Source organism: Protomyctophum parallelum (genome assembly GCF_964188405.1).
Source record: "Protomyctophum parallelum genome assembly, chromosome: 7".
Taxonomy (NCBI): Eukaryota; Metazoa; Chordata; class Actinopteri; order Myctophiformes; family Myctophidae; genus Protomyctophum; species Protomyctophum parallelum.
In genome coordinates this window covers 30,034,921-30,047,401 of record NC_139705.1, presented here as the reverse complement: position 1 = coordinate 30,047,401, position 12,481 = coordinate 30,034,921, and the positions used below count along the sequence as shown (strand labels likewise).

The 12,481-nt window shown below is 43.0% G+C and overlaps 1 protein-coding gene across 1 annotated transcript; it reads left to right on the top strand.

Annotated features, from left to right (window-relative positions):
* Positions 1-3,409: 3,409 nt before the first annotated feature.
* Positions 3,410-10,951, top strand: LOC310862016 (solute carrier family 2, facilitated glucose transporter member 1-like; the record flags this gene model as incomplete). Its single annotated transcript, XM_083769752.1, has 9 exons — positions 3,410-3,487; positions 5,570-5,730; positions 6,447-6,687; positions 7,420-7,582; positions 7,940-8,127; positions 8,704-8,808; positions 8,960-9,061; positions 9,304-9,507; positions 10,745-10,951. The coding sequence occupies 9 exons, from the start codon at positions 3,410-3,412 to the stop codon at positions 10,949-10,951; spliced, it is 1,449 nt and encodes a 482-aa protein (XP_083625878.1).
* Between the last annotated feature and the right edge of the window lie 1,530 nt (positions 10,952-12,481).

The following is a 12,481-nucleotide window of genomic DNA, read 5'->3' as shown; positions in this document are numbered from 1 at the left end:
GTTTGTTTTGCACACACACGCACGCACGCATGCGCACTCTCCCCTCTCTCTCTCTCTCTCTCTCTCTCTCTCTCTCTCACTCACACACACACACACACACACACACACTGCCGAAAATTGTAGGGGTAGATTCAATTCTAGACAGACATCAAAAATAAAATATGCAGATAAAACAATTGACAGTGACATAAAAAGGAGATGGGGACCGGGGAGATGCCTTAATTGCTTTGGAGTTTTTTTAATTTGAGTAGAGCTATGATTTTAGGGCACATTTAAAATGTAAAAGGGGATTTAAAGGTTTCATGGCAGCTGCATGGTAGGGTAGTGGCCCTGCAATGCCGTTTTACCCTTGAGTGACTGTGAAGCATGTGTATGTAATCCATAAACTGTCAGAGGCAGAGCGCTTGTAGATCTGTGCTTGTGTGGAGTCAAGTGGTTCTGGTCAAGCCATGCATGGGTCAACCACAACTTTGGCCCTGTTTTCAGCCCAGTTCTAATCACCAGAGCTACTCTTACTTAACCCATTATCTGTGTCTCATCAGTTATTATGCTATACATTAGTGCTGCCAAAGAATCTTCCATATTCAAAGGGTCCCCCCTTATTCCGATATTGAACGGTATTTCTTTAACGAAACGATATTGACAGATATTTCTATGGTATTGACCGTAATATTAATGTGACCTGGCTTTGAAAATATCAGCTGATTTGACCTGCATATTATCGGATATGGCCCCAAATTTAAATATCACCTTATGGCCAGAAAAATATTGAAGTCTGTGTGTTTGCTAGCGTTTGACTGGATTGCTGAATTCCTACAATGCCGATAATGCTTTAGTGGAGAGGGGGAGTCTCTTTGTAGTCCAGGAAGGAGGGGTGAAGTGGCCCTATAAGACCGTACCTGTTTCCGCGGTGTCATTGGGGACTGGGGAGAATATTTTGAATAGGGTGAGTAGAGGGTTAATGTAGGAATATACTCTCAAAACGTAAGTTCAAACAAAAAGGCGTTGCCTGGCTTGGCCAGCCTCGTAGCCCCACCAGGCTAGTTGAAACACCCCTGAGGTGGCCAGCCTCATAGCCCCGCCAGGCTAGTTGAAACACCCCTGAGGTGGCCAGCCTCGTAGCCCCACCAGGCTAGTTGAAACACCCCTGAGGTGGCCAGCCTCGTAGCCCCGCCAGGCTAGTTGAAACACCCCTGAGGTGGCCAGCCTCGTAGCCCCACCAGGCTAGTTGAAACACCCCTGAGGTGGCCAGCCTCGTAGCCCCACCAGGCTAGTTGAAACACCCCTGACTCTGAGGTGGCCAGCCTCGTAGCCCCACCAGGCTAGTTGAAACACCCCTGAGGTGGCCAGCCTCATAGCCCCGCCAGGATAGTTGAAACACCCCTGAGGTGGCCAGCCTCATAGCCCCACCAGGCTAGTTGAAACACCCCTGAGGTGGCCAGCCTCGTAGCCCCACCAGGCTAGTTGAAACACCCCTGAGGTGGCCAGCCTCGTAGCCCCACCAGGCTAGTTGAAACACCCCTGAGGTGGCCAGCCTCGTAGCCCCACCAGGCTAGTTGAAACACCCCTGAGGTGGCCAGCCTCATAGCCCCGCCAGGATAGTTGAAACACCCCTGAGGTGGCCAGCCTCATAGCCCCACCAGGCTAGTTGAAACACCCCTGAGGTGGCCAGCCTCATAGCCCCACCAGGCTAGTTGAAAGACACCTGAGGTGGGCACACTGGGCAGCGGTTGAACAATTTAAAAGTTAATTTAATATAAAGTTATCCCACGTCCCAGCAGGGTTGCATCAGTCATGCTTTCACTCTCAAATGACCAGCTTTGGCACTGTAAAATCAAAATGTGGACTTGTGACAAACTTGTAAATGGGAGCTTAATAATAATAATAATAATAATAACTCTTGATTTATATAGCGTTACTTATAAGTATTCAATGATGCTTTATCTGGAGGGGGGGGGGGGTCAAATGTATAGGTAATTTTTTTTAATTAAATTAATTAATTGAAGTTAAAACAGTAAAAAAATAAGGCTTTAGCTGAAGAAAAAAGTTGGAGTGGAGTGGAGTTTGAGGGCTTCAGGGTACCTTTTACCAGGAATGATATGCACTATAAAATGTAATGTACAGTATTACGCACGCACACACACACACGCTGGTTGTTCTAAAATCTAAATCTTCCCTGAGGAGTCCTGAGTCAGATATCAGGTGGTACAGGAGGCGTGTACGTGCCGTGCAGCGGTTCGTGGCTGTGTTGTGGTGATCGTGCCGTAGTGGCAGTGCTGGTTGATCCCTTACAAAGCTCAGAGATCACGTTGACTCCACAGTACATAGGAGCCCATCACACTATTCACCAGAGACAGCTTAAAATGCTATTCACAGGTTGCTGATGTAATGTTCAGGCTCTCAGCTCTCACTGTCCTCGGAGGTATAGAGGTGGTCTTTTTAGAGCCAGGGAGACATGTCCGAGGTGCGTTACACAGTAAAACTAAAGAGTGTACAAAGTCATAAGATGAATCGGACTCATCATTATTGTCACATCACCCTTAGAGGTCCTTGGAGGGGTTCAAGGGGGTCCTCAGTAAAAAGAGGAACTCTTTAAATACTTAATTAAGACTTTGTGTGTGTGTGTGTGTGTGTGTGTGTGTGTGTGTGTGTGTGTGTGTGTGTGTGTGTGTGTGTGTGTGTGTGTGTGTGTGTGTGTGTGTGTGTGTGTGTGTGTGTGTGTGTGTGTGTGTGTGTGTGTGTGTGTGTGTCATAATGGGCTCATAGTGTGTAGTAAGCCGTACTCATCCAGCCTATTTTGTCCGTGTGTTTTGTTTACTAACAAACGTTTGTTTCCCTGCTTACCAATATATAAAGATCTGTTTGATTAAATATGTTATACAGTTGGTGAAATACAAAGCCTGCAAAGCCAACTCGAGTTGTGACACATCATGACAATAAACACAATGTTTTGGGCCATACAAAGAATTAGAAGAAAAAAACGGCAGGTTACATCACTTTTTTGTTGTTTTTATTCTTTGTAATTATTTGTTTGGTCGAAAATATTGTGTTTGTTCTCATGATTTGTCACAACTCGAGTTGGCTTTGTAAGGCTTATAAGGTCTTTAAATAAATACTTTTTGAAATGTCTATGGGAAAAATGCATTGGGAATTATTTCCTGGGCCTGGTGTCGTCATGAAAGGGGCCGGGACTGCGACGCTCTATTGGATCCACCTTTATGTCCCTCCCCTGAGATACTTGGTTTCACAATGTGCATGTAAAAAAAAGAAGAAAAAAAAATGCCATAGAAATGCCTCTAAAACACACACTCAAACTGGATGTTTGTTGGACCATGGATTTATTTTTTTGAAATGCAGATGTTTTAGTGTCCTTTGTTTGTCCTGTCAACAGCGAGTGACATTACCGCTGATGTTGGCGGTGGGGACAGCTGTCATTGGTTCACTGCAGTTTGGCTACAACACTGGTGTCATCAATGCTCCCCAAAAGGTGAGTACGGTTTCCTTTCAGAATAAGTGTTCTACAATATGCAAGCCATCGTACATAGTGTGGAACATGAATAACTTTACCAAAGACCTTATACTTATAGTGCCAGACTGTTGCCTCCCACAAATTTCAAATGCTTAATTCAATCATACAGTTTTGGAGCAGCACCACTTTCAACCTTGTATGTCCAAAACTGTTACTTTTAAGGAAATGGGAAAACAAATATCTGTGCTGTAATGGATACAATGGATAGTTATTATTAAGTAACAAGCTTTTGTTAGTACAATACATTGATTATTTATTTCTACTAGTCCTTACCCGTTGTGAGATATTTTGTGGCCGTGAAGGGTACTGCGCCCGGGTGCGTTTGTAATTGACTAATAAATTAATTAATAATCATTAATGTGTCAAATCGAAAAAATGCCTGTGTGAAAAGTGGGACTGATTGGTGCAGGCAGTAAGGAGTTATGGCACTGTTTCTGACAGACGGACACACGGACACACACTCAGACATTGTTAGAATTATAGTATGATGATGATGATGATGATAACCTATATACAGATTGAATCCCTTTCAACCTGCTACAACCAAAACATTGTGAGTGACACAATGTGAGTTTGTAGAACTGCTATTTTCGTATAGAAGATTGCTTTAACTTGTGAAAAAATTATGTAATAAGGAGATAAGAAGGTTTTTGCCTGACTGTGATGATAGTGTTGCTCTGTTTCTCTCACTTTCTGAGAGACCTGATAAGATTTGTTCAATATATAGAGCAGAGTGACGACTCTGACAAGGACAACATCCAAACCTCTTCTCCTTCCTGCAGGCTGACCTAAAAGCTTCTGTCCATTACTGTAATGAATGCTATCCAGGGACGTGTACACATAGACGTCAAATGGGGCTTCAGACCCTGCCCTTTACCCGTCTGTAAAACAACTGCCCTTTCCAGACCCGGAACGCAGCATTTACTATGGTGAAAGAAATGCAGATGCCATGCCGGAAGGCAGCATTCAGGAGAATAGCTTTTTCTCCGAAGTCTCCTGAACTTGGAACGCAGCATTTTACATTGAACAGATTTGTTCCATGTCATACACCGCTTCTCCACTAGCTAAAGAGTGCTGGGTTGCGCCCCGAAAATAGCAGATCTACAAGCTCTCAACGTGTTGCGGCATGGCACGTTGTGACCTTGTAGATCTGCTACTTTCGCTATGTTTGTCCAAAACTGCTTTCTTACAGGATTCTCTAACACTCTCTGCACGTCCCTGATGCTATCATTGGGTTCATTTTGGTTTCTGCCTCGCTCACTTCTCTGCAGTTTAGGCTTTACACTACAGTAGAAGGCTCAAAATGTGCACGTTAAAACCCTGAATGTTAATTTGACTCTGAGAGTGTACAAATGTAAACAACGCTTTATTGTTTACTCTCAGAGTTACAGATGGATGAATTAACATGGGTGATTCAAAATTATTGAATATTGATTCAATTTTAATAATAAATAACTGCTGCTGTGTACTGATAATGCTGCATTGTACTTATTATTGACACATGTCTGGCTCAGCAGTCTGGCGCAGCAGGGATGGATGGTCATAGCTTAGTAGTTGGCAGAGAGGCTGTCTGATAATCCGAATGTCACCGGTTCCGGCTTCGCCACCCAGTCCGTCAAGTAATACGTGTCGAAGTGTCTGTAAGCACTAATTAACCACTAACCCCCACCGAGTGCTCATCATGACCACATGAGCAGCCGTCAGCTGGGTGAAGCTGTAACTGAATTTTGCCCGAGGGATTAATAAGGTTTAAAGTTTACACCAATGGTAATCTAAAGATCAACAACCAACAATGTTCTTCAAAAAAAGGAAGAGAATGTTATTTTTGTGTTTCACAAAGTCTAATTTGTCAAAAACACTGAATACGCTCACCTTGTTGACCGGTATCCGGTAAGGTCGCCCCTAAACCATCTCGCCCCTCGATTTTCTCGCCGACCTCACGCTGACTGCTCGGTGCCGCAGTTCTTGTATTCTTTATTTTGTTTTACTTATAGTTTTAGCTATACTGTATATTATGTGCTGTGTTGTCTTGTGCTACAGATTATTGAGAACTTCTACAATGAGACGTGGAACAGCAGGTATTCAGAGGGCATCACCACGACCTCTCTGACCACCTTGTGGTCTGCCTCCGTGGCTATCTTCTCCGTGGGAGGAATCTGCGGCTCCTTCTCTGTTGGCCTCTTCGTCAACCGTTTTGGAAGGTGCGTGACAGAGAATACTTTTGCGCATTTTAATGCCATCAATGCACTGAAAGGGACAAAATCACGTTTAATCAGAGCATTGAATGCTCCAGTAGACACGTCTACGCACGAAACGTTATATTGTGACGTTTTGGAGTACTTATACATACAATTGTATGGTACAAAACAAGTCCTTAATCCAGAAAACTAACAATATTTAATAAAATTAACAAAATAAACATAACTAAACATAAATCATCAAACGCACAGGATACAGATCACATCATGAACGAAGTCAAAACTGGTTTACCTCTGCCACTGGCAACACCTGCGCCTGATAAAATACCCTCCCTCCCTGTAACCATGGCAAGATAGATTGGCAAATTGACAATGAATCATGGAAAACAATATGGTGGCTCAAATCGCTCTTACATCAGTTTTAACCAGCTAACCTCATATCAGTTTTAACCAGCCACGTAGTCAGTGGACAATGCGTGTCGTCGCTGGAAGCCGTGATCAACTGCACAGAATGCAGCCTACTGAGATCTGGTAGGTCAGTAGACACGTCTACTGAAGCATTGAATGCTCTGATTAAACGTGATTTTTGTCCCTTTCAATGCATTGATGGCATTCGAAACGAGAGCAATATTAATCAAGCCCTCAACAAACGCAACTTTTTCTTCGGAAAGAGAGCAAATTAATATTGTTAACAATGTACAGTGGATGCTATTTTGCAGGAAAAACTCCATGCTCATGGTCAACGTGCTGGCCTTCATCGCTGCTGGCTTAATGGGCTTCTCCAAGCTGGCGTCGTCCTTCGAGATGCTCATCATTGGCCGTTTCGTCGTGGGCCTGTACTCTGGCCTTTCCACTGGCTTCGTGCCAATGTATCTGGGGGAAATCGCTCCCACTGCTCTCCGTGGTGCATTGGGTACCCTGCATCAGCTTGGCATCGTGATTGGCATCCTTATGGCACAGGCAAGATCCTTTAAAAACTTTAGTGTTGAGCTACAGTGTGTTTTTTTCCCTGACTTCCCTACTAGGCTGAGAAATATATCCCACCTTTTCACATTGGCCTGTTATAGCGCCACCAGGTGGACTTTTGCAAAACACATTTTTGGAACAAAATGCCTCAAATCATCCAATTGCCCTCCAAGGCCTAAGAAGAAATGGCACCCTTTTCACATTGGCCTATTTTAGCACCAACAGGAGGCCACAACCTGACCTGCCCTGGTGGAGGTACTTTATCGATACTGCTGTGTAGCTGCCTGCTTTAACTTTTGCTGCTCACCCTCCTCCACCCCAGCTACCACCTGTCGTTTTGGATCTGCGGTTTAGGTACGGGGGATTCGGAGTCCCTGTGGTTGGGACTGATGCGCTTGATCTCAGTACCTAAAAAGCAGATCCAATTAATCGCCAAACCATAATAAATATATTGCTCTTTTGATATTCAATAAATATATATTCCATCCATTCTTGAGTTGTCCTGACTGAATTACCAATGTACTGCAGTAACTTTGTGTGCAGAACATTTACTTGTGTGTGTGTAAAATATATCAGACAGTATCAGGGTAAAGAGTGAGGAACACGACTATAAAGGAAATCTTGGGTATCTTGGGTATCATAAAACATGTTGGCTAGGACGCTCATCACCTAAGATGTCTCTTCTATTTTGGGGATGAGCCTAAATGCTGTGTGTCTTTTGTGCAGGTGTTTGGGATCGAGTCACTCATGGGGAATGCCACTCTCTGGCCCCTGCTCTTGGCCTTCACCTTTATCCCGGCTGTACTGCAGTGCACCCTGCTGCCATTCTGTCCTGAAAGCCCCCGGTACCTCCTCATCAACTGCAATGAGGAGAGCAAGGCCCGGAGTGGTGAGACCATAGACTGTAAAACAGTAGTTCCCAAACCTCACATCATGTCAAGGACCCCCAAATTGACTCTAATTAGCCCCGCGGACCCCCATTTGAAAATATATGCCCAGAGACCCCCATAAGAGAAGACTTTTACGACTAGCAGTGATTCTCAACCACCAGTTTGTCTACGGACCCCCATTTACTGGCATTTCTATCTCTGGGAACCCCATTTATATTGTAAAATCAATGATAATTTAACTCTGAGAGCGTACAAATGGAACCAAATGGACCTGTTGGGGTCCATTTGGTTCCATTTGTACACTCTCTGGTTAAGGTCCTTTATCAACAACAACATGTTTACCTTTGTGTTGCCAGTCTTGACGAAGCTGCGGGGCACAGACGAGGTGAGTGCTGACATGCTGGAGATGAAGGAGGAAAGCAGACAGATGATGAAGGAGAAGGTGGTGACCATCTTAGAGCTGTTCCGCTCTGACCTCTACCGCCAGCCCATCTTCATCGCCATTATGCTGCAGCTCTCACAGCAGCTGTCCGGTATTAACGCAGTGAGTGGAAGGCAAACCTCATAGTCATGTTTAAATAATAATTATGTAATGTTGTTTTAATCTATTGAGACATACATATTCATGCCAGATGGAAGAGTACATCGATGATGGAAGAAGTACTCAGATCATTGATACTTTGTAGCAATATTACAGTGTAAAAAAATAATTTGTTACAAGTAATAGTCCTACATTCAAAATCTTACTGAACTCAAAGTCATACGCATTGCCCACGCTACAAGTTGAAGCCACGCACTAGCGTCATTTCCATCAACCAGCTGTTTAAAAACGTTCGCTCTAAAAGAATATATATTCAAAGATTTGCGGCACATTTTCACAATTAAAAGAAAATAGCAGATCTACAATCTCTGTGTCGTGCTTTGAGCTTTTAGATCAGCAATTTTCGATAGCTAAAGTAGAACAGAATGCTTAAAACACCAAAAGGGGTTCCCACCCGAAATGGGTTAAAAACCCAGAAGAGGGCTAGGCGTTTTCTTGGCGCCTTTTTGATGCAACTGTCTGGTTGTACCCTTAGAAACATGTTACCATGGTAACGGCCTCTACTGTCATCCGCTACAGGTGTTCTACTACTCTACAGGGATCTTTGAACGAGCAGGGGTGTCTCAGCCTGTGTATGCTACCATCGGGGCAGGAGTGGTCAACACTGCCTTTACTGTGGTGTCCGTAAGTTATACAATCTAAAACTTTTTCATTTCATCTTTGATTTAGATGATGCCACAGACCCTCATTTGACTCATTTATTTTTTAATCTGTGGAAACCCAGTCTAAACATTAACATGTCTCAGTCTCTAACTTTGGTATTCTCTCTGGCCAGTTGTTTGTGGTGGAACGTGTAGGCAGAAGATCCCTTCAGCTCACTGGTCTAATGGGAATGGCCGTATCAGCCGTCTGCATGACCATTGCCATGGAATTGACTGTAAGTGTATGGCGGCCAGGTTTACTTAGTTTAAGATCCAAAACACAGCAATATAAAGTTTCACCATTAGCAATGTTCAATGTGGATCATAATTTCACCTGCCTCATTGTGACCTTTAAATGCAACCAATGAGCACTGAATAGTAGAAAGCAGGTGTGAAAGCAGAGTGCTGATGTTTTACAATTGAAACCTTTGTTTCAAATGACTGAATACTTTTCCCCGGCGTGGTTTCCTCTCCTCAGAACCAGTACAAGTGGATGTCTTATGTCAGCATCGTGGCCATCTTTTCCTTTGTTGCCTTCTTTGAAATCGGCCCCGGTCCTATCCCCTGGTTTATCACAGCGGAGCTCTTCGGCCAGGGTCCCCGGCCCGCTGCCATCGCCGTGGCCGGCTTCTCCAACTGGTCTGCCAACTTCATGGTGGGAATGTTTTTCCCGTATGTTGAGGTAAGGAACTCGACTGTCCAGAATTATGGTTCTTTTTAAACTAAATTTAGAAAGAATAGTACAGAATAGAAACCGAATCCAGGTCTGCTGGACCGCACTCACATAAATACGTTTGCGTTGTCGCACCACGACTTCTCCGAGCAAAAACGCAGGTCTCATTGAAAATTAACTATAGGCGCGTTTTATCGCTCCCCGTTTGCAAGGACCTTAAGACTACAGTTCATCAAGGCAAATGATCTTTTACTTAGCACTTGCATACTGCTTGAAGTATTCACCTTCCATATGATATAAGAAGGTGCAGTAAGTGATATTGTTTGTTAAAATAAGTGTTAAATAGCTCTATATTCAAATAGTAATCATATATAGTGTTTGTTTAATAACAAGGGTCACTGTGTAATCCTTATATAGCAATGCATTACTGCATTACAATGAAGCCTAATCTAATAGGCAATCTTTCTAAATAATAACATCTCTCTTGGCCGGCCGGGCATTATAGGGTTTAACCTCAAATAACAGAAACTCTTTCAACTTTTTTTAATCTCATAAATGGGTTAGTAACAACAAATTCCCATGAAATCCCAGTGGTGGAACATGCTAAAAAAAGGTGATGGTACCATTAACCCATTTTGGACTGATCTAAATCCTAATAGTTTTCTGAAAAGTGAAAACCCCATGTTTCTATGTCAGTTGTGCTCAACCTTTTTCATGTCAAGGACCCCCAGAATTATCTCTATTGGGCCACGGACCCCCATCTCAAAATATGTTGTTCCAGGGACCCCCCAGAAGCAAATATTTTAGTTTAAAATGTTCGCTCTGAAATATATATTCAAAGATTTGCACCACATTTTCACAACTTTTCAAAAATAGCATACCTACAAGCTCGTAGCGCGCCACTCGGTGGCACGCTTTAGCTGCAGTGTTGGATGAACGGTTTGCGGAGTGGTCTTGATACCGGAAGGTCGCCAGTTTGAATCCCCAGAACGGCACGTTAAAATTACCACAGCTGAAGTGCCCTTGAGCAAGGCATTGAACCCCTACCATGAAATGTTCTATGAGCAGGGTGTGGCTGTAAACAAGCATCTCGAGCTTAGTCCACTTCCCTGCTTTGCTTTGACCCCTTTTTTCCATAGAAGGCCTCAGGCAGAGGCTCTGAGCCACCCTGGTTACACTAACAGGACTTGCATACATGAATGGAACTTAAACTGTCTTTTTCCCCCTCCCTTAACCTTCCCTGTAGAAACTGTGCGGTGCTTATGTCTTCATCATCTTCACCGTCTTTCTGCTCGGCTTCTTCGCCTTCACCTACCTCAAGGTGCCGGAGACCAAGGGCCGCACGTTTGACCAGATCGCTGCAGAATTCCGACAGTCAGCCGGACGTTCCTCTGAGAAATACTCCTCCTCTGAGGAGTTCCAGACCTTTGGTGGAGCAGACTCGCCACTTTAAAGGACACAAGCATTGCACTTTTATGCTTCTTTTGTACAGCATCGCATGGAGTTGTCACGTGCCAGAAATGGTCGAAAATGTTGCAACACATCGCAACGCAACGCGTGAGCTTGTAGATCGGTTATCTTTGGCACACGATACACGATAACACTATGTGTTTAAATCGCACTATGTCGACTATACTACTACTACTAAGTAGAAATAAGTCGAGGGCTTTTCTAGCAATGGTTGCTATGTAGAGATTAAGTTACAATGACTGATTGAACTTTAGCCAATTATATTTTGCTGCAGAAACACTACCATTTACAAAGTGGGGAAAACATTTACTTTTTTGGCACTTTCTTTCAAGATGTACATCATAGATGTGATTTTTTTTCTTTTCTTTTTTTGGCCTACAAAGACATGCCCAAAATAGAGATAACAGAGGTAACAGAGATTATGTGATGAGATGACCCGGTTAAACCTGCTCATTCAGTACAAGCAACTACTATTCTAAGGCATTTGTCTCTGTAGGGCCACCAATCAAAAACAGGGATTTTCTTTGTTTAACTATCTGCACTGTGATACTTTTGGTGATATGTACAGTATGCTCATTTGTACTTTGACCATTGAATATAGAAGGACAACGTGAAAACAGGCATTCTTTGTCCATGGATGAGATCCGAGATTATCATATACTGTACCTTTGTAGGGTCCTCCACCATTTTAAAAGTTGTGATGACCTGGAAGGTATTTTACGTGCTGGTCTGTTGAAAGTCACTCAGTCACAATTTTAGCGAGAACCTTTGTTGTTGTTGTTGCATTACTCATTGGAACCAATGGGTATTATAATTATTTAGGGATATAACATTTGCCCGTAAAAGTCAACAGATGTGTGCCAATACATACTGTATCGAATGGATTAGGTATATTGTATTCGTGTATTATCACTGAAGGATGGATTCTACTAGCTAGTGTGATTGTATCAATTTAATTTGAAACTTGTTTTATGCACTCATACTGTTATTCACTGAGGACAATATTTAGCTGTGAAAGAATTTGTCATGCATGTGTAACACCCGGGAATCGAACCCGTGTCTCCAGCGTGGAAAGCCAACATCTTAACCACTAAGCAAAAGGGATATCCCCTATGATTTGGGGAGACTTTTAGGCCATCAGGCTGAGGTTGTGAGCCACTCTGCTATACACATGACGAGACATACGACCGACCGACGACCTTACAGGCGTATGCAAAGGCCCAATTTATGTAACTTGGAGTTTTTTATGTAGACTTAGATAGCATTTTATATAGTCATAGCACTATAAAGTAGCCTATACATGCATTGTTTCATTGTATAGATATTCCACTGTTACGTTCTTAGCTTACGTATGATTCATGATAAATACTTTTTTATATATGTGATGTATTGCTTTTTGTTTTTGCTTAATGTAAATCACTCTGGATTAAGATGCGAAATGTCTAAATTGTGCATATACTGTAGATATTTGACAGGCTCAGACAACGATTACATCATTACTTACACAATTAAA